The sequence below is a fragment of the Phyllopteryx taeniolatus genome, chromosome 3 (genome assembly GCF_024500385.1).
Source record: "Phyllopteryx taeniolatus isolate TA_2022b chromosome 3, UOR_Ptae_1.2, whole genome shotgun sequence".
Lineage (NCBI taxonomy): Eukaryota > Metazoa > Chordata > Actinopteri > Syngnathiformes > Syngnathidae > Phyllopteryx > Phyllopteryx taeniolatus.
In genome coordinates this window covers 8,038,046-8,063,443 of record NC_084504.1, presented here as the reverse complement: position 1 = coordinate 8,063,443, position 25,398 = coordinate 8,038,046, and the positions used below count along the sequence as shown (strand labels likewise).

At 41.6% G+C, this 25,398-nt stretch overlaps 2 protein-coding genes across 9 annotated transcripts; both read right to left on the bottom strand.

Annotated features, from left to right (window-relative positions):
• Positions 1-446: 446 nt before the first annotated feature.
• Positions 447-7,095, bottom strand: LOC133474782 (gastrula zinc finger protein XlCGF52.1-like). Its single transcript, XM_061766792.1, has 2 exons — positions 6,714-7,095; positions 447-3,225 (listed from the first exon to the last, which is right to left on the bottom strand). The coding sequence occupies exons 1-2, from the start codon at positions 6,823-6,825 to the stop codon at positions 2,033-2,035; spliced, it is 1,305 nt and encodes a 434-aa protein (XP_061622776.1). The 5' UTR covers positions 6,826-7,095; the 3' UTR covers positions 447-2,032.
• A 4,819-nt stretch (positions 7,096-11,914) lies between these two features.
• LOC133474778 (zinc finger protein 501-like) lies at positions 11,915-25,341 on the bottom strand. 8 transcript variants are annotated; one of them, XM_061766782.1, is made up of 8 exons: positions 22,799-22,871; positions 22,446-22,570; positions 19,805-19,888; positions 17,884-18,052; positions 17,559-17,639; positions 16,750-16,942; positions 13,667-13,791; positions 11,918-13,577 (listed from the first exon to the last, which is right to left on the bottom strand). In XM_061766782.1, the coding sequence occupies exons 5-8, from the start codon at positions 17,559-17,561 to the stop codon at positions 12,597-12,599; spliced, it is 1,302 nt and encodes a 433-aa protein (XP_061622766.1). In that variant the 5' UTR covers positions 17,562-17,639; positions 17,884-18,052; positions 19,805-19,888; positions 22,446-22,570; positions 22,799-22,871; the 3' UTR covers positions 11,918-12,596. The 8 variants fall into 8 exon arrangements, with proteins under 8 accessions (XP_061622762.1, XP_061622761.1, XP_061622764.1 ...); XM_061766778.1 differs by lacking the exons at positions 17,884-18,052; positions 22,446-22,570 and adding an exon at positions 23,976-24,111 and having other exon boundaries at positions 11,915-13,577; positions 22,799-22,879; XM_061766777.1 differs by lacking the exons at positions 17,884-18,052; positions 22,446-22,570 and adding an exon at positions 24,917-25,341 and having other exon boundaries at positions 11,916-13,577; positions 22,799-22,879.
• Between the last annotated feature and the right edge of the window lie 57 nt (positions 25,342-25,398).

The window sequence follows — 25,398 nt, the reverse complement described above, 5'->3', positions numbered from 1 at the left end:
GTCTAATGACAAAAACATAGAAATAAAGTATAAAGTGGGAAGAATATGAGAAACTACTTTTTTTTTCTTGGTCCAAAATTGATTATGTCTACCATAATATGATGTTTCGGTGACCCAGGTACAACTGCGTTTTTTTTTTTTTGGTTCAGATTAGACAGAATATTGTTTTAATTCCATAAACTGGTGTTTTTTAGGATGGCACAAGAAACAAACTTTCTGCCACTAATCCTTCTTGCAGCTGACAATGTCAAACAATTTTCCCAAATAAGGCCAAGGATTGAGAATATCTTGCTTTCCCGAATTTGTTGCATCATCATTAATGCTCCCTGGTTCATGTAACTCCATTTTGCCGCGCTCCGTGTTTTTATGCCTTTTATGACCCAAAGATCTCAATCAATCAATCAGGATCTTCACCACAGTTGATTTTCCATCTTTATTTACCTAGATTTCACATTGTGTCCTCATCTGTGGAGGTAAAAAAAAAAGTGACAGGCCTATTTTGACCAAGTAAGGAGTGCAGACACTGTAACTGAAAAATCTACTCCAGTACAGTAGCAAAGCATTTGTACGTAGTTACTTTCCAGCACTGAAATACTGAGATGGTCATCTGATTATACACAAAGGCATTCGTGGCGATTTTATTAACACAAACAATAATGAAAACAATAGAAACAACAATCATTTAAAATCTTAAAGTTCAACATGATATCAGTAAACGTGAGGGGGCAAAGTGAGATAAATCTGTAGTACAGTATGAAGAAGAGGGGAGATTGTTGTCAAAAATTCCTGCAGCTCTTCCAACATTGCTGTGGGTGTCTCGGCAGCCTTCCTGACCAGTTTTCTTCCCGTCATTTTCATCAGTTTTGGAGGTACCTCCAGTTCTTGGTAATGTCACTGCTGTGACATGTTTTCTCTTCTTGATGATAACTGTCTTCATTGTGTTCCATGGTGTATGTCATGCCATGGGAATTCTTTTGTACCCTTCTTCTGACTGATACCTTTGAACATTGAGATCCTTCTGATGTCGTGGAAGCTCTTTGTGGACCATGACTTGTGTTATAAGGTGTAACAACAAAAATGCCTGGAAAAGCCTCCTAGAATAGTTAAACGTTAGTTGGGGTAATCAGAGGCACTTTGAATGCGATTAATTCGGAATGCAGCCGCATCATCAGTCATAGGAGGGTGTGCACACTTGTGCAACTACATTATCTGTTGCTTCTATTTATTTTCACCTCTTGAAAAGGTTTTCTCAATTGAGTTATTCAGCTTATAGGTCACATTAATGGTGGAAACACTTTTGATTCCTTTTGGTAAATAAATATTTTTTTTCTAGCGGAAAAACCTGGCATTTCAACATGATTGTGTTGGGTCTTGACGTGTGTCTAATATATGGAAAGTTGTTTGAGCATGAATTCGATATCGAGCTTGGACTCTTTCTAATATGTGTCTAGGATTTTTTTTCCCACTACGTATGCCACTTGTGGCCTACTTGCATGTAAGTTAACCTACTGTGCTGCACTAGTAACAGTACTAGGCCTAGTTAAAAGGCAGGTGTCATGCACATGTAGTAGCCTCTCAGAGCCTAATAGTACCACCCAAATGCTCACTAGTAAGTTTTGCTTTACTCGTAACGTAGTTTATTTTCTACTACTGGGACGAAATGTCATACAGTAGTGTTAGCAGTGTGCGTCAAAGGGGATGCGATATGAACTATAGAAGCTGCGCACATTTTTTTTATATTTGTCATGGCAAATTAATTGATGAAATTAATTAATTGATCAGGCCTAGTTTCTATGCGACGCTTGTCTAAGGAGTGTCACGTGTGTTTTATGTAACCCATTTACTCAATAGTATTTATAATTGCAGTCACCGTCATGAATGAAGTATCAGTAACAAGGAAGAAAGCACCTTTTGACTTTTGTCCAATTTATTGGGTTCAGCATCACATCAAAGCCCCCAGATGACTGAAATGGCCGCTGATGATAAAAAGGTTCTGCACCACTGCTCTAGCACAACTAGGCAGAAAAACATGTTATTGTCTGTTGTGTGTCAGCATATGTGCAGTCAAACTGTACTTATAACAAAAGCTTTTACCACAAACTGAGCAGGCAAAAGGTTTCTCACCTGTGTGCGTTCTCACGTGTCTGTTCAAATCGGACTTATTAGCAAAGCTTTTATCGCAATCAGAGCAACTAAAGGGTTTTCCTCCCGTGTGCGTTCTCATGTGCTTTTTCAAATAGGTCTTAATAGAAAAGCTTTTATCACACACGGAGCAAGTGAAATGTTTCTGTCCAGTGTGTGCTAATGTGTGCGCAACCAAAGAGGCCCTTACTGCAAATGTGTCGCCACAAATTGAACAAGTAAAAGGTTTCACACCCGCGTGTGCTCTCTTGTGTCTGTTCAAATCGGATTTATTTGTAAAGCTTTTTTGACAAACGGAGCAACTAAAAGGTTTTTCTCCTGTGTGGGTTCTCATGTGTTTGTTCAAATAAGTCTTAATAGAAAAGCTTTTATCACAAACGGAACAAGTGAAAGGTTTTTCTCCTGTGTGTGTTCTCAAGTGCTCCACCATGTTTATCTGTTGTGTGAACGATTTAGCGCAAACTGTGCAACTAAAGGGCTTTTCTCCTCTGTGTGTCGTCCGCATGTGTCGATTCATATCTGACTTTTTAATGAACCTTTGACCACAAACTGAGCAACAAAAATGTTTTTCTCCAGTGTGCTTCTGCATGTGTACATTCAAAATACTCTCATATAAAAACATTTTACCACAAACTGAGCATGTAAAATCTTCTTTTTGTGTGTGACGTCTCCTGCGTGTTTGACAACTTTTCTTGTTTGCAGTTGTCTCCTTTTCAGAACTATTCGAGTGTTTGTTGTCGCCTACAGAGTCTGCGCCACTACTCAAATGTTCTCCGATGCCGTCGCTGTCTGATGCTGGAGCTAAGACGTTGCCAGGTGCTGCTCCTCCACACTGGTCTCCACTTGGACTGTGATGCTTAAGCTGTGCCGACTCAGGTGGCTCGTCGTCCTCGATCTTTACAACGATAATGTTCAGTGGCAACTCGCTCACATCAAACTCCTCATCTTCCTCTTTGACCTGGGGGGGCTGTGGAGCCTCCTCAAGCTCTTTAACGTGGTGGGGCTGTGGATGATCCAAACTGGAACCCTCCCTTTGTAATTGTGGAGGACGTTCTTCATGACGACAAATCAGCTGCTGGACATCTGTAGGACACAAGCAATGCAGTTAAAGATGAGTATACACACACAAAGATAATCTGGATGATTTTGAGCCCCATTCCTGCCTTCCGACCAAAATCTGCAAAGGCCCTACATTATCCTGAAAGATTCTCCTGTGCCGTGAGGTGCGTTGTAGGGGATATGTTAGGGAAACGGGACTTTTTCATTGCTTGTTTACAAATAGTTGGGGACTCTGGACTGGCCCACCCATCAAATGTGAAATTACTTAACCAAGAAAATCATTTGTGAGCTGCTTAGTTCCAATAATGTGTCTCAGAATAACAATCTCCCGTGTTGATATAATATAATATAATATAATATAATATAATATAATATAATATAATATAATATAATCCGTTAGGAATTACATAATAATAATAGGGTTAGGAATGTGCTAATGACTACAGTATAACTGAGCATGAAAATAAATTATTTTAACTTCATGTCAGGCTGGACTATTGCTCAATACTAGAGTGCATCTAAATACAGGTAGACTTCAAACAAATTACTCTGCATACTTTTGTGCATAGTTTTACTCGAGAGGGAAAAATAAATGTGTGCTGGTTTTCACGTTATGTGTATGTTATCCTGTATTTTTTAACAGGGTTAAACAAAATCGCAATGTCATTTTTTTTGTCCAATATCATGCAGCTCTAACTGATATGAAGGTATAAATGATAATAATAGTAAATAAATCCTAATGTTGTGGTTATGTTGATATCTTGTAGGTTACCAATATGCTATTAAACAATCCCAGTTAGTAATAGAATATGCGTTTGGTGATGTATTAATGTTAGTATGAATATTTGAGGTTATTTAAGCCAGTGATTCTCAAAGTGTGATATGAGTACCACTAGTGGTACATGGACACACTCTATTCGGACACAAAATAATCATTTAATTGAGTACAAATCAAATTTACAACAGTTAAAACATGCAGTACTATCAAACAAAGTGGAATATAGCTTGTAGCTATGCATCCATTACACCCTGTTTAGACTTACTTTTAATCCAGTACAGTACTTTTCATTTACAGTACATTTTACATTTCAAGTATATTATATTTAATAATAATAATAATTAAGTTGTATTTAACTTTGAAGTTCAGTACAGTACAAAACTGTTTGTTTTAAAAATTTACTTAGGTACATGTTATTTAACTTTTTATCATCTAAACAAATAAGTCTCCATTTATCACCATCATGACCAACAGTGGCTTTATTTTTAAAAAGCATATTTAATATTATTGTAAGCCACATTAACACTGCGCTTGAATAGAGGAAAATGAAGAAAAGAAACTAGAATTATTTGATTATAATGTATTGCACATAAAAGTTAAAAATTGTACATAAGTGATACAACGGCTGAAATAAGTATTTAATACGTCACCATTTTTCTCACTAAATATATTTCCAAAGGAGCGATTGACATGAAATTTTCACCACATCTTGGGAACAATCCAAGAAATCCATACATACAAAGATAGTAGAACAAATAAGATCAGAAATGAAGTTGTCTGTAAAAATGTGAAATGACACAGGCAAAAAGTATTGAACACATGAAGAAAGGGAGGTGCAAAAAGGCAAGGAAACCCAACACAACACCTAAAATCTATCAATAATCACCCTGTGTCATTTCACATTATTACAAACAACTTTCTTTGTATGTACGGGTTACTTGGGTTGTTCCCAACATCTGGTGAAATTTTCAGGTCAATAGCACCTTTGGAAATATATGTAGTGAGAAAAATGGTGACGTGTTAAATACTTATTTCAGCCCCTGTAAATGATAAACAGATGATCAAATGCAAATATATTGAACTTGTATTGAAATGAAGTTTAATACAACTGAACTGTACTTAGACAGTGATCCTTTCACTCTCCAATAGCAAGCCCTGTTCTTGAGTTACGGGCTGTCACTTTTCAATTTTTTGCTTTGAGTTTGAATTACGTGAGCGTCAGAAACCGAAAACCCAGAAAAGTAAACCGTTTTTCTCCTTGTGTTTGTATTCCTTACAGTTACCACTGCCGACATGCTGCTCTCTCTCTCTCTCTCTCTCTCTCTCTCTCTCCCTCTCTCTCTCTCTGCACTCTACAGCAGAATAGACAATAGATATAACCATCATGACATGGCTGCCATATCAATGCCCCACATTCAATATGGCCACATTTAGGCACGGGAGGGACGCCTTTTGGAACTGGATCTAGTCATATTGTATACCTGTTACCAGGAAATACGTCAGCCACATTCACTGCCTGCATTGTGCTACAGCGCAAAGTAAACAACAGCGGCCAATTCTGGAACTAACAGACTTTGTCAACGGCAGTTAAAGTGACAAATGGAAACTATTTTTGGACACATTGTTCAGTCCTGACGGTCTGTTTTATCCGATATCTGTAATATCAGGGTCCATTTAATCGAGGTTCCACTGTATTGTAATGCCCTCGCATGTGGACAAGGAGAGCCACAGTCGCTGATGCACTTTTAGCCATCTATTGAATGGGACAAACAGTCAAAGACAAAAACACTCACAAGGAGCATGGACACGCGCTTTTAAGGTACACGTTAACACACACATTCTACAGTGTGCGCGTATATATGTGTGTGTGTGTGAGAGAGAGAGACAGACAGAGACAGAGAGAGAGAGAGAGAGAGAGAGAGACCTTCGGGTAAATTCCACTTCACAGAACAAATTTTGTAATTAATGTGCTTTAAGCATGTTTTTAGATTTACCAATACAGTGCTATTTTCTTTTATTTATTTTAAAACGCAACCAAAAAGTGTGGTGTTTTTAGCCGGTGCTGGAACGGATTGAAGCATTTCAATTTCCTTCACCGGGGGAAAGTATGCTATAATTGAGTAAAATGAGTTACGAGTTTGGCCATAGAAAGAATTAAACCCGTACGTCAAAGTACCATTGTATTAATAGTTTTAACTGTAAATATACCACAATGATCTCAAAACAGTTCAATGTCATTTCCTCCTGTATGTGAAGTGCCAATGTGACAATGTGAAGATTCTCTCTGCTCATTTGTAATTGTTATTTTGTTTTGTTTTATGCACACCAAATTGATCAGTTTATTTTAATATGTATTTGTGTAATAATTTTTATTTTGCCTTGTTTTACTCTGCTGTCTGCAGACAGGTTGGCATTGTAAAACCTGTTCTCACTTCCCTTACCTGAATAAATATAGGTTAAATAAATACAAATAAAAAATGTGAACTCATCTCACATCTTAACCCTTCAAAAGTAAAAGTTGCGACCATATATATTCGATATATGGTTATTTATCCCTCACGACTACTTGTAAGAGCTGTACGTCATTTAAAACCTTCCCCGGAACAACAGCAACACCAGAAAAAACTATCCTGGGATAAACACTAGGAACTGTTTCAACCCTAATACGAAAATAGCAAAAGAGTCCTGTATCTGCCCCGCAATGTGTGAACAGTACACTACACGTTGAACGCACCTTGCATGTCCAACACAATCGGAGCCAAGGAAATGGCGTCCTGTTGTCGTTGTTGTCGTTGTTGTCGTCGCTCGGTCTCCCCTCTCACTCGGCCCTCCTCACACGACGCCATTGTTATTTAAAACTGCACGAATATTTTTGACTCACTCCTTCAACAGTTTCGATGTTTTATTAAACACAACTGTTAAACTCGCGCTTTTTTTCTCGTCGTCGTGGTCCGGTCAATTTTCGTGGCAACCCAACTTCCGCCTTTTTCGACGTCGATGGAGGTTTTACGGCAGCCAATCATCAATGACGCGTTATTATAATTCCCACGTAGTTTCTGGGCGGAACACCCATCCATCCATCCATTTTCTGAGCCGCTTCTCCTCACTAGGGTCTGCAGCCTATCCCAGCTATCATCGGGCAGGAGGCGGGGTACACCCTGAACTGGTTGCCAGCCAATCGCAGGGCACATACAAACAAACAACCATTCGCACTCACATTCACACCTACGGGCAATTTAGAGTCTCCAATTAATGCATGTTTTTGGGATGTGGGAGGAAACCGGAGTGCCCGGAGAAAACCCACGCAGGCACGGGGAGAACATGCAAACTCCACACAGGCAGCGCCGGGGATTGAACCGGTCCTCAGAACTGTGAGGCTGACGCTCTAACCAGTCGATCACCGTGCCGCCTGGGCGGAACATGTCCTGCTTAAATATTACTGGCTCCAGGACACGTGCCGCTGCACGACGATTGGCTGCTGTATCCCGGCAGAACAGGCACTACTGCTCCCCGACGAGAAAAGATGTGATTTAAGTGTGGCGGCGTTAACATGTTTCCCACTAACCCTAACCCACCCTAATCCTAACCTGAACACATCCTAAACTGTCTCAAACCCCAACCCTCGCCATAAACCTAACCATAACAAACGTCCATCCATCCATCCATTGTCTTCCGCTTATCCGAGGTCGGGTCACGGGGGCAGCAGCCTCAGCAGGGAAGCCCAGACTTCCCTCTCCCCAGCCACTTCCTCTAGCTCTTCCGAGGGGATCCCGAGGCGTTCCCAGGCAAGCCGAGAGCCGTAGTCTCTCCAGCGTATCCTGGGTCGTCCCCGGGGTCTCCTTCCGGTGGGACGTGCCCAGAACACCTCCCCAGGGAGGTGTCCGGGAGGCATCCTAAACAGATGTCCGAGCCACCCCATCTGGCTCCTCTAAGTGCAGAGGAGCAGCGGCTCTACTCTGAGCCCCTCCCGGATGACCGAGCTTCTCATCTTATCTCTAAGGGAGAGCCCGGACACCCTGCAGAGGAAACTCATTTCGGCCGCTTGTATCCGGGATCTTGGTCTTTTGGTCAAGACCCACAGCTCGTGACCATAGGTGAGGGTAGGAACGTAGATCGACCGGTAAATTGAAAGCTTCGCCTTTCGGCATAGCTCCTTCTTCACCACAACAAAGTCTGCATCACTGCAGACGCTGCACCGATCCGCCTGTTCATCTCCAGTTCCAGTCTTTCCTCACTCGTGAACAAGACCCCAAGATATTTGAACTCCTCCACTTGGGGAAGGATCTCATCCCTGACCTGGAGAGGGCACTCCACCCTTTTCCGACTAAGGACCATGGTCTCAGATTTAGAGGTGCTGATTCTCATCCCAGCCACTTCACACTCGGCTGCAAACCGCTCCAGTGAGAGTTGGAGCGTTTTTTTCATCATCACGACCTGATGAAGCCAACACAACCACATCATCTGCAAAAAGAAGAGATGCAATACTGAGGCCACCAAACCGGACCGCCTCTACGCCTTGGCTGCGCCTAGAAAATTCTGTCCATAAAAGTTATGAACAGAATCGGTGACAAAGGGCAGCCTTGGTGGAGTCCAACCCTCACTGGAAACAAGTCCGACGGAATGCCGGCAATGCGTACCAAACTCTTGACACTGGTCGTACAGGGACCGAACAGCCTGTATCAGGGGGTTCGGTACCTCATACTCCCGAAGCACCCCCCACAGGACTCCACGAGGGACACGGTCGAACGCCTTCTCCAAGCCGCCAAAACACATGTAGACTGGTTGGGCGAACGTTGCATTCAAACGGGGCTTTTTCGCCCATGTGTCACCTCATGTTTCTTCAAATTGTTCATGACAAAATCTTTTACAAGAAAATGAGCATCTGAAGGTTTCTCTCACATGTATGTGTGCTCTTGTGTGTGCATTTAAAGTCTGATGATAGTAAAGGATCAGTGGTACAGAAAATGGATGGCTGGATGGATGAAAACTTAAACCTTCTCCACAAACTTAACAACTAAAGGGTTGTTTGCTTTCATGTGTTGAATAGTACATATCTTACCATAAACTGAGCAGGTAAAATCTTTTCAAGTGTGACATCTCTTGCGTGTTGGAGAAGTTTTCTCGTCTCCTTTTCAGAGCTTTTCTAGTGTTTGTCCTCAACAGCACAGTCTGTCGCTCGTATCTTCGGTGTCGTCGTTGTAAGACAATGGAGCTAATGCCTAGAAAAGACTAAAGGATTTTAGCGCCGATATTGGCTCGATTAGCTATCGTGGGCGATTTTCCCAGATCAGGCCCGACATATTTTGTCGGGAACGATAAAACGTCTTGTAGTTTGACATAATCCACGACCAACGATTTGGCCCTACAATAACCCTACGATGCCAAAATGAAAAGTCTAGCATGTGTGATTTTTTTGGATAGTGTGTAGTGTAGTGTAGTGTGACAAATCAACAACAAGAGCAGAGACAATACAGTATAAGCATGTGAGTACTCTTGTATGTTCTACAGTATATGTAAACGTTTCTGCTGTGTTTGTATTAAAGTAACGGTTGTTTGAGGGTTTAAACTTGCCACAGTATCGATATCCAGTGGGGGAGCAAGACTTTTATCCTTGGGGTGGCCAAGGCTATTTCAGGGAGTCCACAGACTATGACAATGAATTTGTTTCTCAACCAATTAATTGCAATCCGAGTCTCTAAATGTTGCAAAGTACATACTAAGCACACAGAAGATGAGGTTTGTGCGCATCAAATAAAGTTTATTAAGTGTGTTTACAGCACAATGTACACAGAAACACAACTGCAACAATTTTTCAATAATCACAGAGTGACCCACTCACACAGTTATCCACGCACACACACACAATTACCCACTCACAGTTACTCACGCACACACACGATCTATTTACTCACACTCTCTCTGTCCACCTTACCGTTGCCTGACTTGCTTCTCTTTAAAAATAAGTTATATAGCTTGTCGCCCTGTCTTTTCATTTCTCAACGGACCCTATGAAAAAAAAGGCCAGTTTTGTTACTCTTAGCATCACTTACAATTGCACAATGTTATCAAATCCCCACTTCAACCCTAAAAAATGTCAGGGGAAATAAACCACTCTAGATGTAAGTTTAATATTCAAACTTTCAGCTACTCATTGGTTTCCCAACTGGTTTTGCCTCAGGACCCAAAATTTAACTTAGTCATTAAGTCGCAACCCAACTTTTTGACATTCTTTAGCAACTCAAATTTATTTCACAAAAGAAAACCCATAGCCCAGTAATAGAAAACCCTTTATGCACTGTTGAAAACATGAAAACACTCCTGACGTTTTCTTTGAAAGCACTCCACTCGTTTGTCTTAAAAGTGTTTTTAGCTAGCCTTTTGTGAAATACATTATGCATGAAATAAGATGCTGCATAGAAGAGGGGGAAATGCAACAGCAACACTTTTGACACTGTAGCGGTGTCAGTTTTAAAGCTTTTAAACAAACATATCAGTATACGAACAGTTTAGAGGCATAACAAAGGGCAAAACGTGAAGGAGAGACTCGCACACTGCACTGGCTGCATAGTGAAACACTTCAGGCGCTGGGTGATACGTTTTCGTTTTTACCGCAGTGAGATGTCACTTCATGCTAACTTTAGCTTGATACCCGTGGCTCCTAGCAAAACGATGTCCTATCGGATCACAAAAGTGATTTTAAACAGTGACTCATTAGGACACCACCGTAAAACTTACTTTAGATTAGGTAGTGACGTAGACTGGCTGTGGGGCAAATCCTCTTCTTCTGTGGCGATTCTTCTTCTTTTCATAATAAATGTGGATGACAACTCTTTGTTATACATAGCGCCAACTACTGTACAGGAGGGTCTTGGTCAATAGGCGTCACAAATTTCAAAATGCAAACGGATTCTTTCGACGAGACGTGCGGTGCCGTGATATGTTAATCATTTGGTGGGGGGGGGGGGGGGGCATGGGGGTTCCAATCAGATTTCAGGAGGGTCCAGCGCTACCCCGGCCTCCCCCCTGGCTCCGCCCCTGTGCATGGATATTGGCTAAGAGTGGTGTGCACCTGCCACCTGGTGGAAGTGGACGGCAAAGGCTCCTACGGGTCTTAAATCCTCCAGCTGTTCTTAAAAGTGACGGCTAAACACTAAATGTACAAGTCCAATAAGGTTTCTCGAAACGTGTTTGACATTTCATGTAGATTTCACAACTATAATCTGCGTGCAAGAGTCCATGTCGCCAGATAAGATGCTTTTTATATGCTATTTTTCGGGGGACTATAAACACAGTCTGACCTTGACCTTTTATTTTGGTACTTCCAGCTGTTGGCAGTTTGGATTTGCATTTTAGCGAAATATTTAGTTTCACCCGAAACATTTAGCTATAACAGTATTATTTAAGAAATCTACTTCACATTTGGATATAGATTTGACATTTATGTATATATATATTTCACATTTAGATTTATCATTTATATATTTAACATATAGACTTAACGTTTAACATTTAGATATATATTTAATATATATATTTATCATTTAGATTGAATATTTAGATATATATTTAACATTTAGATTTAATATTTATATTTAACATTAAAATTTATGATTATGATTTAATATTTGGACTTAACAATAGAATTGACAAATGTAGTTCTAAATGTGCCGGCACGGGGAGCGACTGGGTATCACATCTGCCTCACAGTTCTGAGGACTGGGGTTCAAATCCCGGCCCCACCTGTGTTCTCCCCGTGCCTGCGTGGGTTTTCTCCGGGTCCTCCAGTCAAGTCGGCGTCTCGATCTCGCAACACGCCGAGGAGGCGCGGTTTGTTTACTCCCGTTACTTGCAAACGGAAGTGGAGCACGATAGGACGGCTCCGATTGGCTGTTGTCACGCACCCTACGTCATGTCAGATCCAGGAAATACGCACACAGCTGATAACGGAGATCAGCGTTATAGGAATCCCACGCACTTTCCTAGCAGGACACGCCCTGCTCCAATATTACTGACTGCAGGACACACGCCGCCACAGTATGAATTGCTCGTGTATATTTGTGTACGTGGGTACAAACCGCTCTAAGATTCACTCGCCAAACGGATAATTTAGTCGCATTTGGCGACTGGCATGTGCTAATTTCGGACCCTGATACTTGCGCCGGAACCCTCTATAAAAACATGACTCTTGAGAGATACCGGGAGTACGTGCTTTTTTTTTGTTCTTGTTATAATTAAATTATTTTTGTTCTTTCCAATTTTTCACAGTGCAATGAAAGTCAGTTGAGGGATTGGAACAAGTGATTTTATTTAAAATTGTGGAAAACGGGGTGGGATTTGATAAGCACAGCTTCTTCTCACTACTATTAAAATTTGAATCTTATTTGATTTGCATGTTTGAAATAACAAAGGTTAAGTACACAACACAATGGTTCTTCTGTCACCAATAAAATCATTGGGTTAGCTTCTTTTACATCATTGTCGTAAATGTCATATTTTATCCAAAATCATTTGCAAATTCCCAGAGTCAGTTTCTTGAGTTTTTTTTTTTTTTTTCAAAGCCGCAACCATCGCTATTCTCACCACCACACTTGTGTCTCCGAACAAAACCATTACACTTTTAGCACACACGCTGAGACTGAATGGTTTTCCCAATGTGTGTGTTTTTGTGCTTTCCTAATTGTCGTTTTTGGGAGAATATTTGACCACAAACGGAGCAGACAAAAGGTTTCTCTTTAGTGTGCGTTCTTGTGTGAGATGTTAAACTTGACTTTACAGAGAAGCTTTCACCACAAACTGGGCAGGTAAAAGGTTTCTCTCCAGTGTGTGTTCTTGTGTGTATTTTTAAGTTTCCCTTCTGACTGAATCTTTTGCCACAAACATGACAAGCAAAAGGTTTTTCTCCACTGTGTGTTCTTTTGTGTCTTTGTATATGTGCCTTACGAGAGAATCTTTGACCACAAAGTGAGCAGGCAAAAGGTTTCTCTCCGGTGTGTGTTCTTGTGTGTTTTGTTAAACGTTCCTTTTCAGAGAAGCGTTCGCCACAAACTGAGCAGACAAAAGGCTTCTCTCCAGTGTGTGTTCTTGTGTGACTTGTTAAACTTGCCTTTGCAGAGAAGCTTTTGCCACACAATGAACAGACAAAAGGTTTTTCTCCAGTGTGTGTTCTTGTGTGACTTGTTAAATTTGACTTGTCAAAGAAGCTTTTGCCACAAACGGAGCAGACAAAAGGTTTCTCTCCAGTGTGTCTTCTCATGTGACTGTTCAAACTGTGCTTTAAATGAAATTTTTTCCCACACCGAGAACATTTCCATACTTTGCTGTCACGTGGCATATCATCTTCAGAGTGTTCATCATCCTCATCGCCATCATCATTATCATCATCATCATCATCTTCTTCATAATCATAATCATCATCATCATAATCCTCCTCCTCCTCATCATCAGTGTTCGGTGAGTATGACGACGTGTTGTCACTATCTGCCTGTGAACCTCCACAGTAGTCTCCATCACCTTCTGTTGTCATGTGTTGACTTGAGCTGCTCCTCGGAGGCTCTGCTCCCCTGTTTTCCTCACTTTGACCCTTGTCTTCATCTTCAATCTTCAAGGGGACAAAGACTAATGTTAACCTGGTGATATCATCCTCCCCTTCCTCTTTAATTTCTGCTCTTTAATGTGAGGGTGATCTACCTCCTTTTTTATTTGACAGGGCTCCTCCTCTTCCTCTTTAATGAGAGGGGGCTCTTCTTCCACCGGTTTAACATGGGGTGACTCTGTCTCCCGCTGCCAAGGACGAAGATATTTTTCACTGACGTCTGCAGGACACAAGAAGATAAACATAAATAACACATTTGATAAAGTCTAATCCCAAGCCATGACTTTGATGTTGTGCATCGTTGTTTCTACAGTGGTACCTTGACTAAAAAGTTTAACTTGCTCCATTAACAAATAACTGAAATTACTCATATATGACATTAAGTTTCCCAATTGAAATGGTATTAATGCATTTCAACTCCTGAAAATGTTTTTTTTTCTTCTGAAAATACAAACGGCACTGCGGAGCGGTGACCGAATGGTTAGCACGTCTTGCTCACAGTTCTGAGGATCCGACCGGGTCCTCCAGTTTCCTCCCACATCCCCAAAAACATGCATGGTAGGCAGAGGTGGGTAGAGTAGCCAAATATTGTACTCAAGTAAGAGTACTGTTACTTTAGAATAACATGACACAAGTAAAAGTAAAAAGTAGTCATCCAAGTATTTACTTGTGTAAGAGTAAAAAGTACTCAATGAAAAAAACTACTGAAGTAAAGAGTAATTTGTGAGTAACTTCTGTTTTATCTTTTCTTTTTCTTTTTTAAATCAGAGCATGAAAATAAAATTAAAAAAATAATATATGGGAGTCGACACACACCTGCCACAAATTAAAATTTTTAATTGCCTAAAAATCAACAACACAGGCAGTGGGCCCTACAGAAACATTATTTGCTTGATTCACTTAAATGACTTCACGAAGAAGCTTGTTTGCTGAACAGACTTAGTGATTGTGTGTGTGTGTATGTGTGTGTGCTAATTTTGCCACATCCGCTGCCAAAACAACAGCAAAAACTCCTGCAACTTACTGCAAGGTGTTTTCTAAAGTTAGAAGTGGGCTGAAATATCCAAGTTTGGGCAGTCGCAATTTAAGAGCTGCTTGACAAAGCTGTTTTTTGGCCCGTAAACACACTAGTGCGGCTGTTTCCCCCCCAAAAATGAGTTATTTTAATGGGTTCGCGAAGGCTACGTGCGCGGTCATGTGACTGCCTTGTGTCGTCTGATTGGTGAATTGGAGTCAAATGACATTAGTGATTGGCGCAACGGGCGCCCTATGCGCAAGTCGAAGATGGAGTCTAAAAGGAGATGCGCACATGCATGAATGGATACATAAAAGTAACGAACGGCATGTGGATCATTGTAACGGCGTAAAAGTATCAATCCTTCCTCACAAAAATCCCGAGTAAAAGTAAAAAGTACAGTGCAATTAAAGTACTCTGACAAGTACAGTTTATCAAAAATATTACTTGAGTAAATGTAATGGAGTAAATGTAGCACATTACTACCCACCTCTGATGGTAGGTTAATTGAAGACCTAAATTGCCCGTAGGTGTGAATGTTAGTAGGAATGGTTGTTTGTCTATTTGTGCCCTGCGATTGGCTGGCGACTAGTTCAGGGTGTACCTCGCCTCTTGCCCAAAGATAGCTGGGATAGGCTCCAGCACGCCCGCGACCCTAGTGAGGATAAGTGGTACAGAATATGGATGGAGGGACTACGCCGTGTCAAAGTTCTGCAAGATGGCAAAGTTCCCACCATCTGAGCATTTTCTTTCTGTACCCACTGTACTTCCAAAGGTGCTATTGACCTCAAAATGTCACCAGATGTTGGGAACAACCCAAGTAATCCATACATATAAAGAAAGTCGAACAAATAAGATCAGAAAATAAGCTGTGTGTAAAAATGTGAAATGACACAGGGAAAAAGTATTGAACACATGAAGGGAGGTGCAAAAAGGCATGGAATGCCAAGACATCCATCCATCCATTTTCTGAGCCGCTTCTCCTCACTAGGGTCGCGGGCGTGCTGGAGCCTATCCCAGCTGTCATCGGGCAGGAGGCGGGGTACACCCTGAACTGGTTGCCAGCCAATCGCAGGGCACATACAAAAAACAACCATTCACACTCACATCCACATCTACGGGCAATTTAGAGTATCCAATTAATGCATGTTTTTGGGATGTGGGAGGAAACCGGAGTGCTCAGAGAAAACCCATGCAGGCACGGGGAGAACATGCAAACTCCATACAGGCGGGGCCGGGGATTGAACCCGGGTCCTCAGAACTGTGAGGCTGACGCTCTAACCAGTCGGCCACCGTGCCACCAGAATGCCAAGACAACACCTAAAATCTCTCAATATTCAAATCCAGCCCCTTGTCAGTGCAAATGAATATCTGCTGGTTCAGTCCTCATTGATGGCCTACAAAAAAAGGCTCATTGCCAAGGTATGAGTAAAGACACATCTCATGATGGGTAAAAGCAAAGAGCTGTCTCAAGGCCATTGCAAACTAATTATTGCAAAACACAACAATGGCATTGGTTACAGGCAGATATCTAATCTTCTAAATGCTCCAGTGAGCACGGTTGGGCCAAAACACATAAGGGGAGGGGTGAAAATAATAATATATATATATATATATATTAAAAACAGCCTGGTTGGTGTTGCAAATGAAAATCAGTTCTAAATTTCTTTACCTGGATAAATAAAGGGTTAGGTTTTAAAGGTATTCATCCATTAAATTTCCATACCGCTTATCCTCACTAGGGTTGTGGGCATGCCGGATCAAACATATTTGAAACTAAGATTAAGATATAAAATAATACATTGACTTGAAAGCTTGATTTACCAGCAATTATTTTTTAGATTCAGTTGGTGTCAGTAATGAGCAACATCAGCCTCATTTGCTTAAACTACCCTGAACTAATAGTGCGATGGAAATGCAAACCACATGGGCCACAGGAATCTTTTGCTATCAGGAACTCAAAGTTCCTGGGCTGGTTGGTGGAAAAGCCCCTATTGCTGACATCACTCCGGGCCTAATGCTAACGCCATGCGACAGGAGTTTCATGACATAATTAGCTCTCCCAACAATCCAAACACCTAGACGGAATTGTTTTAAAGTCTGACACTTCCATGTCACAGGTGATCTTCACATATGCCGAATATAAACTAAGTGAAGGGGTACCTGCTTTCACAGGAGTAGAAATTATCTGTGAGTCAGCAACTTGTTGTTGCTTGCGACGTCGGCCTCTTACTGGAGCTGGCTTGGCATAATTGTGCAATTTTTCAATCATTCTAACGGCAACAACAGGTTTGAGACAATCAAGGCAAAATATTGGCTTGTCCGGTGGAGAGTCTGTTTGCGCTGATGTTGAGACCTGCAAGAAAATAATAAAAAGAGAACATTCAATCAGGGCAAGAAATATTTTCTGACACTTGCTCTACGTTTGTTCAATCTTGTAAACCTGCGGAACAAATACATCATCATGACAGTAAACTTATCAGTAACAATAACTATGTTTGCATGGAAAAAAAAATTGTCTCTTCTTTGCATCCTATTTTGCGTTAATAGCCTAATTAAGTTGCTGACTCTGATTAAAGCAGTAAAAATCTCATTTCAGGTGTGCAACAGAGAGCGACTATTTATTTACTATATATCTAGCAATCGTGCTAAAATACAAAGCAATTAATCTGGTTTGCCAATGTTTTTGTAATATCCATATATAAAAAAACAAATTCTCATCTATAGACTGTATGAGGTATGGATTCGTACTTTGGCTTTAAGAAGGAAGTTTCTCCTGGAAACTTGGGACAGTTCCGGTCATCTTCCCACAATAATGCCAGCCAGGATAAAATGTTCATAAATATATGGCAGGTACCAGCAATATGGTGCACGACAAAACACAATACAACCAGTCAAACACTATATCATTCCGACATATGCAAAATTAGAGATTTGCTTTGGAAGTATTTTGCAACGATAGCCACACATACCATATGTTTTCCTGCAGTCTGCACTGTAGATGCGTTTGGTACTACAAGTACCTCACTAGCTGAAATATCTGAGGGTGTGTTCTAGAAAAATAGAGAGTTAACAAAGTCATTTCTTGATCAGGCTAGCTAGGTAGCTTTGCAGAAAACTGATTTCCTGAAAGAAACAAAGGACATCTGACATTTTTGTTCTCCCAAAAGTCAATTTTGGAAAGCCAGGCTCCTCAGTCTTTGAACGTCATTTTGGCACAATGTCCTACAACCAATTATCTCGTAAGTGGCTAGCTGCTGTAGGCAGCGTGACGCAGAGGATAAGAACACGCCCTACCAGAGGGTCACCGGTTGGGATCCCCGCCCCAGTGCATGTCGTCGTTGTGTCCTTGGGCAAGACATGTAACCCACATGAATGAGTGTGATTGGATGTTTGGTGGTGAAGTTTGGAGGAGTTGTAGGTGCAGAATGGCGGCCAATGTTTTTGTCAGATTGCCCCAGGGCAGCTGTAAGATACACACGTAGTAAAAAACAAAAAACAAAAAAACACACACATACATACATACACACAATGGGGCAAAAAAGTATTTAGTCAGCCACCAATTGTGGAAGTTCTCCCGCTTAAAAAGATGAAAGAGGCCTATAATTTTCATCATAGGTATACCTCACCTATGAGAGACAAAATGAGAAAAAAATAATCCAGAAAATCACATTGTCTGATTTTTAAAGCATTTATTAACAAATTGCGGTGGAAAATAAGTACTGTATTTGGTCAATAACAAAAGTTCATCTCAATAGTTTATATACCCTTTGTTGGCAATGACAGAGGTCAAACGTTTTCTGTAAGTCTTCACAAGGTTTTCACACACTGTTGCTGCTTGAGAGCAGTGATATTTTGGGGCTGTTGTTGGGCAACACTTTCAATTCCCGCCAAATATTTTCTAAGGGGTTGAGATCTGGAGACTGGCTAGGCCACTCCAGGACCTTGAAATGCTTCTTTCGAAGCCACTCCTTCGTTGCCCGGGCGGTGTGTTTGGGATCACTGTCATGCTGAAAGACCCAGCCACGTTTCATCTTCAATGCCCTTGCTGATGGAAGGATGTTTTCACTCAAAATCTCACGATACATGGCCCCATTCATTCTTTCCTTTACACGGCTCAGTCGTCCTGGTCCGTTTGCAGAAAAACAGACCCAAAGCATGATGTTTCCACCCCCATGCTTCACAGTAGGTATGGTGTTCTTTGGATGGAACTCAGCATTCTTTCTCCTCCAAACACGACAAGTTGAGTTTTTACCAAAAAGTTCTGTTTTGGTTTCATCTGACCATATGACATTCTCCCAATCCTCTTCTGGATCATCCAAATGCTCTCTAGCAAACTTCAGACGGGCCTGGACATGTACTGGCTTAAGCAGGGGGACACGTCTGGCACTGCAGGATTTGAGTTCCTGGCGGTGAAGTGTGTTACTGATGGTAGCCTTTGTTACCTTGGTCCCACCTCTCTGCAGGTCATTCACTAGGTCCCCCCGTGTAGTTCTGGGATTTTTGCTCACCGTTCTTGTGGTCATTTTGACCTCACGGGGTGAGATTTTGCACGGAACCTCGATTGAGGGAGATTATCAGTGGTCCTGTATGTCTTCCATTTTCTCATAATTGCTCCCACACTTGATTTTTTCACACCGCTCGTTGATCATCACACAGCTCGTTGGTCTTGGCCATAGTGGAGTTTGGAGTGTGACTGTTTGAGGTTGGGGACAGGTGTCTTTTATATTGATGAGTTCAAACAGGTGCCATTAGTACAGGTAACGAGTGGAGGACAGAGGAGCCATAATATAGTACCAGTCAACACAAACCCTAACTGTACAAGGGTCTGAATACTTACGCCTGTGTGATATTTCAGGTTTTCTTTTTAATAAATCTGCGCAAATTTCAACAATTCTGTTTTTTTCTGTAAATATGGGGTGCTGTGTGTACATTAATGAGGACAAAATTTATTTAAATGATTTAGCAAAGGGCTGCAATATAACAAAGAGTGAAAATTTAAGGGGGTCTGAATACTTTCCCTACCCACTGTATATTTCCTTTGTTCCACTTTGTTCTCATTTTGTTAAAAAAACTTAACGTGATAGAGAAAAACTGAGATCAGTGTTGGATTCCGCACCCAAAAATTAGTTAACAACAGCTGTCAGACCTAATTCAACAGACATTGTTACCCAGTGTAATAGTATGAATTTTAGTTTACATTAACATTTTGTCTTACCTGAGTATTTTCTATCTTGAGCAGCACATTGGTTGACAAAATGGTGGCCTCTTTTTTCACATGTCCCAGAAGTTTATCTGTTTCCTAAAATGTAAAAGGAATAAAAATGTATCAAAACAGACAACAGGTAACTGTTTCAGAGCTTTATGATGCCTGAGAATTTGCTGTTTAAGCCAAAAAACACTAATGCATGCAGTCCCAACAAAAATTGGTGGTTTCGCGACATGCGCAGCCTTTGCCACGAAGCTCAAAATTTAGCTCAGTTGCATCATGTTTCCACTGATCATCCTTGAGAGTTTCCTACAGCTTAATTTGAGTCCACCTGTGGTAAATTCAGTTGGGGGTTCGGGGGATTACACACCTGTCTATATAAGGTCCCACAGGTGAAAGTGCATGTCAGAGCACAAACCAAGCATCAATTCAAAGGAATTGTCTGTAGACCTCCAAAACAGGATTGTCTCAAGGCACAAATCTGGGGAAGGGTACAGAACATTTTCTGCTGCTTCAAAGATTCCAATGAAAACAGTGGCCGCCATCATCCGTAAATGGAAGAAGTTCCCAACCACCAGGACTGTTACTAGAGCTAGCCGCCCAACTAAACTGAATAATCGGGGGGGGGGGGAGAAGGGCCTTAGGGACGTGACCAAGAAACCGACAGTCACTCTGTCAGAGCCCCAGCGGTCTGCTGTGGAGAGAAGACAACCTTCCAGAAGGACGACCATCTCTGCAGCACTCCACCAATCAGGCCTGTATGGTAGAGTGGCCAGACAGAAGCTACTCCTTAGTAAAAGGAAAATGGCAGCCCACCTGGAATTTTCCAAAAGGCACCTTGAAGGACTCTCAGGCCATGAGAAAGAAAATTCTCTGGTCTGATGAGACAAACAAACTTTTTGGTGTGAATGCCAGGCGTCATGTTTGGAGGAAACCAGGCACCGCTCATCACCTGACCAATACCATCCCTACAGTGAAGCATGGTGTTGGCAGCATCATGCTGTAGCGATGTTTTTTTTTGTTGTTGTTTTTTTGTGGGGATGTTTTTCAGCGATAGGAATTGGTAGACGACTCAGGATTGAGGGAAAGATGCAATGTATAGAGACATCTTGGATAAAAACCTGCTCCAGAGTGCTCAGGACCTCAGACTGGGGCGAAGCTTTACCTTCCAACAGGACAATGACCCTAACTAAGCACACAGCCAAGACAACGGACTAACTTCAGAACAACTCTGTTAATGTCCTTGAGTGGCTCAGCCAGAGCCCAGACTTTAATCTGATCGAACATCTCTGGAGTGATCTGAAAATGGCCAGTGCACCGACACTCCCCATCCAACCTGACGGAGGTGCTGCAAAGAGGAATGGGCGAAACTGCCCAAAGATAGGTGTGCCAAGCTTGTGGTGTCATATTAAAAAAGACCTGAGGCGGTAATTACTGCCAAAAGTGCACCAACAACATATTGAGCAAAGGCTGTGAATAATTATGTATGAGTGATTTCTTACGTTTTTTACATTTTGAATAAATTTGCAACTATTTCCCCAAACATTTTTCAAGTTGGCACTATGGGGTGTTATGTGTAGAATTCTGAGGAAAAAATGCCTTCATTCCATTTTGGGATGAGGTTGAAACATAACAAAATGTGGAAATAGTGAAACGCTCTGAATACAGTGCCACCCGAAAGGATTCACACCCCTTCACGTTTTCTACATTTTGCTATGTTACAGACTTGCGTTGTATTCTAAAGGTGATTTGAGTATAGTTTTCTTTGAAAAAAATTACATAAAATATACCATATTGACAAAGTAAAAACACTTTCAGACATTTCTGTAAATTTATAAAAAATTTAAACATTCAAACACAATAGGTACATAAGTATTCACACCCTTTGCTATGACACTCAAACTGAAGCTCTGGTGCATCTGATTTCCACTGATCATCCTTGAGATGCTTCTACAACTTGAACGGAGTCCACCTGTGGTAAATTCAGTGTATTGAAGTTCATTTGGAATGGCACACACCTGTCTATATAATATTTCATAGTTGGCAGTGCCTATCAGAGCAGAAACCAAGCAATGAATTCTAAGGAATTGGCTGCAGACCTCCGAGACCAGATTGTGTCAAGGTACAACTCTGAGGAAGGATAGAAAAGAATTTCAGCAGCATTGAAGGTCCCGAAAAGGACGGTGGTCTCGATCATTCGGAAATGGAAGAAGTTTTTAACCACCAGGACCCTTCCTAGAGCTGGCCGTCCGACCAAGTTGAGTAACCGGGGAAGAAGGGCCTTGGTCAGAGAGGTGAACAAGAACCCGATGGTCACTATGGCGGAGCTCCAGTGTTCCTTTGCGGAGATAGGCGAACCATCCAGAACCATCCAGAAGGTCAACCATTGCTAGTGCACTCCACCAATTAGGCCTTTTTTTACATGAGTCAAGGATGGCGGATTTGAGAAGACCCCAATGTCCTGGTCACATTTTTTTTTTTTGCACCCGAGTCTGAGTATTTGATTTTAAGTATCTGCCGATCCAGAGTCCCAATCCGATACCTCGGCAAGGCATTAAGAAAAAAAGAGTGTGCATCCAAATTAGCAACTGGTGCCAGAAACATCGTGGGAGAAAAATCCAAAGAATGTCCAGTAGAAGCAGAATGCTACCTGTAGGCAGCATGGCTCAGGTGGTAGAGTGGCCGTCTCTTAACCCAAAGGGTTTGGGTTTTATCCTCTGTCCCTGTGAGCATGTCCAGGTATTCTTGACCAAGATAATGAACCCCCAGTTGCTTCTGATGTTGTGTCATCAGTAGGTGAATGAGGAGACAGTGTTAAAGCAGTTTTAGTACGTTGAAGATAAAAAAGTGCTGTACAAGTGAAAAAAACATTTCCCCATTACCTTATAATGAAATTGCACAACCAAACACAGTACAACCAGTCGAACACGATATCACTCAGATATTGAATGAAATTTTTGATAAATGCTTCAGATGCATTTCTCAACGATATACTATACATACCATATGTTCTTCTTCAGTCTGACCTGTAGAAGTGTGGGGTACTATGAGTTCCTCATAAGCTGAAATATCTGATGTAGTGTTCTAGAAAAAAAATTCAAAAAGTTAAAGTCACATCTTGATGAGGCTAGGTAGCTTTAAGCAAAACTGTTTTCCTAATAGAAACAAAGCACAGCTGACATTTTTGTGCAACCAAAACAAAATTTTCAAAAGCCAGACTCCTCACAGTCTTTGAACACAATGTTGGCACAATGTGCTACAACCAATGAGGTCATAAGCATACCGCATGTATAATTAACAGTAGTTCTATTGTTAATCAAACAATATCCACTAAAAGCAAATTCAACCATGACTTTACAAGTATATTCCCCTGTACTATTACACTGAAAACTTTTACTTTGCTATTCTATTTTTCATTCTTATCATTCATGTGCTTAAAATGTCTTCACACTTACAAAGACTTAAGTACACACACACTCACACCCATACACACCAAGATAATCAGAATGTTTTTGTCCCAATTTTACCACTTCCCGACCCAGTAAAACAAACGCCAGATCATCTGCAGTGTTACGAGATTATTTTAAAAGATTATCCAGTGGTTTGAGGTGTTTTAAGAGTGAATTTGTCCTGATGACAGGATCTGAAGTGGGTCAGGGTGACAATCCTAAATATTAAAGGTTTTCAATATTTAAGGTCAAAAATCTTCATGTGTGTAGGGGAAAAGCTGACGACTCCCAAGCCATGACTCCGGGAATTGCGATGCGAAACGGAATGTAGCCAATCAAAAATCGACCTAAGGAACAAGGAAGCGGCGTAAATAAAAACAAATATGTCCTACCCAAAACACGAAGTTACTCGGATAATAGAATAATCCATCCACCCATTTTCTGTACTGCTTATCCCCACTAGGGTCACGGGCGTGCTGGAGCCTATCCCAGCTATCTTTGGGCTAGAGGCGGGGAACACCCTAAACTGGTTGCCAGCAAATCGCAGGACACATAGAAACAAACAACCATTCACACTCACATTCACACCTACGGACAATTTAGAGTCTTCAATCAACCTACCCTGCATGTTTTTGGAATGTGGGAGGAAACCGGAGTACCCGGAGAAAACCCACGCAGGCGAGGCCGGATTTGAACGCCGGTGCTCAGAACCGTGAGGCAACTGTACTAACCATTCATCTACCGTGCCGCCAAATCGAATAATAAAATAAAAATTTGCCCCAAAACCACCATCATTCCCTCTTTTAGTGTGTTTGCTGGTTGTTGCTATGTTTCTTCTTCTTAGATTTTGTTAAAGGGAACTCCGTTTTCAATTACGTTCGGTATATATGATCTCTTTCAGCTTGCGTAACATAACCATAAGATACAACTTTCGATAATCACTTCCAGATTTATATATTACAAAACGTAATTCAACATAGGCCGCCAGCGTTTTTTCGTCCCAGTGCATTCTGGGTAGTGACGTCAAATGGGGGATGTGCCCGACGCCCGGAATATTTTTAGCAGTAGCCACAGATGCAGCGATGAACGCTGTCCAGCCATTTCAGTTCGAGCCAGAGTGTGATCAGGAAAATGAGGAGAAACAGGAAATGGGGGTGAAGATGACAGGTGTGAAGAAACTCGAGTTGGTCATTTTTAGTGGTGTATTTGTAGCTACTGCTTGCCAATGCCGACTTAGAAAGCGAGTATCTGTTGTGAAGAGCTCCCATTTCATTTCTGCCCATGGTACTTGTTCGTTTTACCCGAGGTTATAAATGTATTCAGTAATAACTGAGAGTAAAGTTATACGCATCCATATTTTACTATTTTTCACTGCTAACTCAGTATCCGGTGGCGATGGTTTGTTTACAACAGTTGCTGCTGGTAACGCGGTCAGCGCCCCCTGTCTTCCGCTTGCCACACGCGGCCGTTTAGGCTCCTTGTGAGGAAAGATAGTCGGCACTGCAGTGGATTTAAGCCGTCGTTTACACCCAGACACACCGGTGAGCTCTCCCGTGAGACGGGGAGGCGATCAAAGGTTTCGATCAAACGCGGATCTTTCGGCGGCTCTTCCGGCCACATCCTCCCACCGTTTCCTCAACTAGATCTTTTTGGGAAAGCTACGAATGCTTACCTCCTTTTTTGCATTCCGTCCTGATTGGAAATGGCATCCTAAAGCGGCGCAGTATGGCATTTTTAACTATTCTCGCTGACGATAAGTTTTTCGCAAGTGGCTAGCTTTAGCTCCCCAGAGAGCAGCAACGTAATTTTACAACAGCCATTTTACGTCATCATTCCCAGAATTCTTTGCGCACGCTAAAAATGGCGGCGACAGTGTTTCAAATTATGGTCTAAACAAAATCCATCCATCCATCCATTTTCTGAGCCGCTTCTCCTCACTAGGGTCGCGGGCGTGCTGGAGCCTATCCCAGCTATCATCGGGCAGGAGGCGGGGTACACCCTGAACTGGTTGCCAGCCAATCGCAGGGCACATACAAACAAACAACCACTCACACGCACATTCACACCTACGGACAATTTAGACACTCTTCTTCTTGACACTCTTCTTAGGTGGATTGGATAATTAAAGTCAACAACATGAAAGAAACAAGTCAT

Bases quoted from the DNA above. Each gene is read 5' to 3' on its own strand.
- LOC133474782 (XM_061766792.1), bottom strand. From the start codon at position 6,825: ATGGCGTCGTGTGAGGAGGGCCGAGTGAGAGGGGAGACCGAGCGACGA. The intron at 3,226-6,713 runs GTGCGTTCAACG...TGTGTCCTACAG, and splicing joins GATTGTGTTGGACATGCAAG to ATGTCCAGCAGCTGATTTGT.
- LOC133474778 (XM_061766777.1), bottom strand. From the start codon at position 24,976: ATGCCATACTGCGCCGCTTTAGGATGCCATTTCCAATCAGGACGGAAT. The intron at 22,880-24,916 runs GTAAGCATTCGT...TTTTTTTTCTAG, and splicing joins GACGGAATGCAAAAAAGGAG to AACACTACATCAGATATTTC. The intron at 16,943-17,558 runs GTATGTGTGGCT...ATTTTCTTGCAG, and splicing joins AGACTGCAGGAAAACATATG to GTCTCAACATCAGCGCAAAC.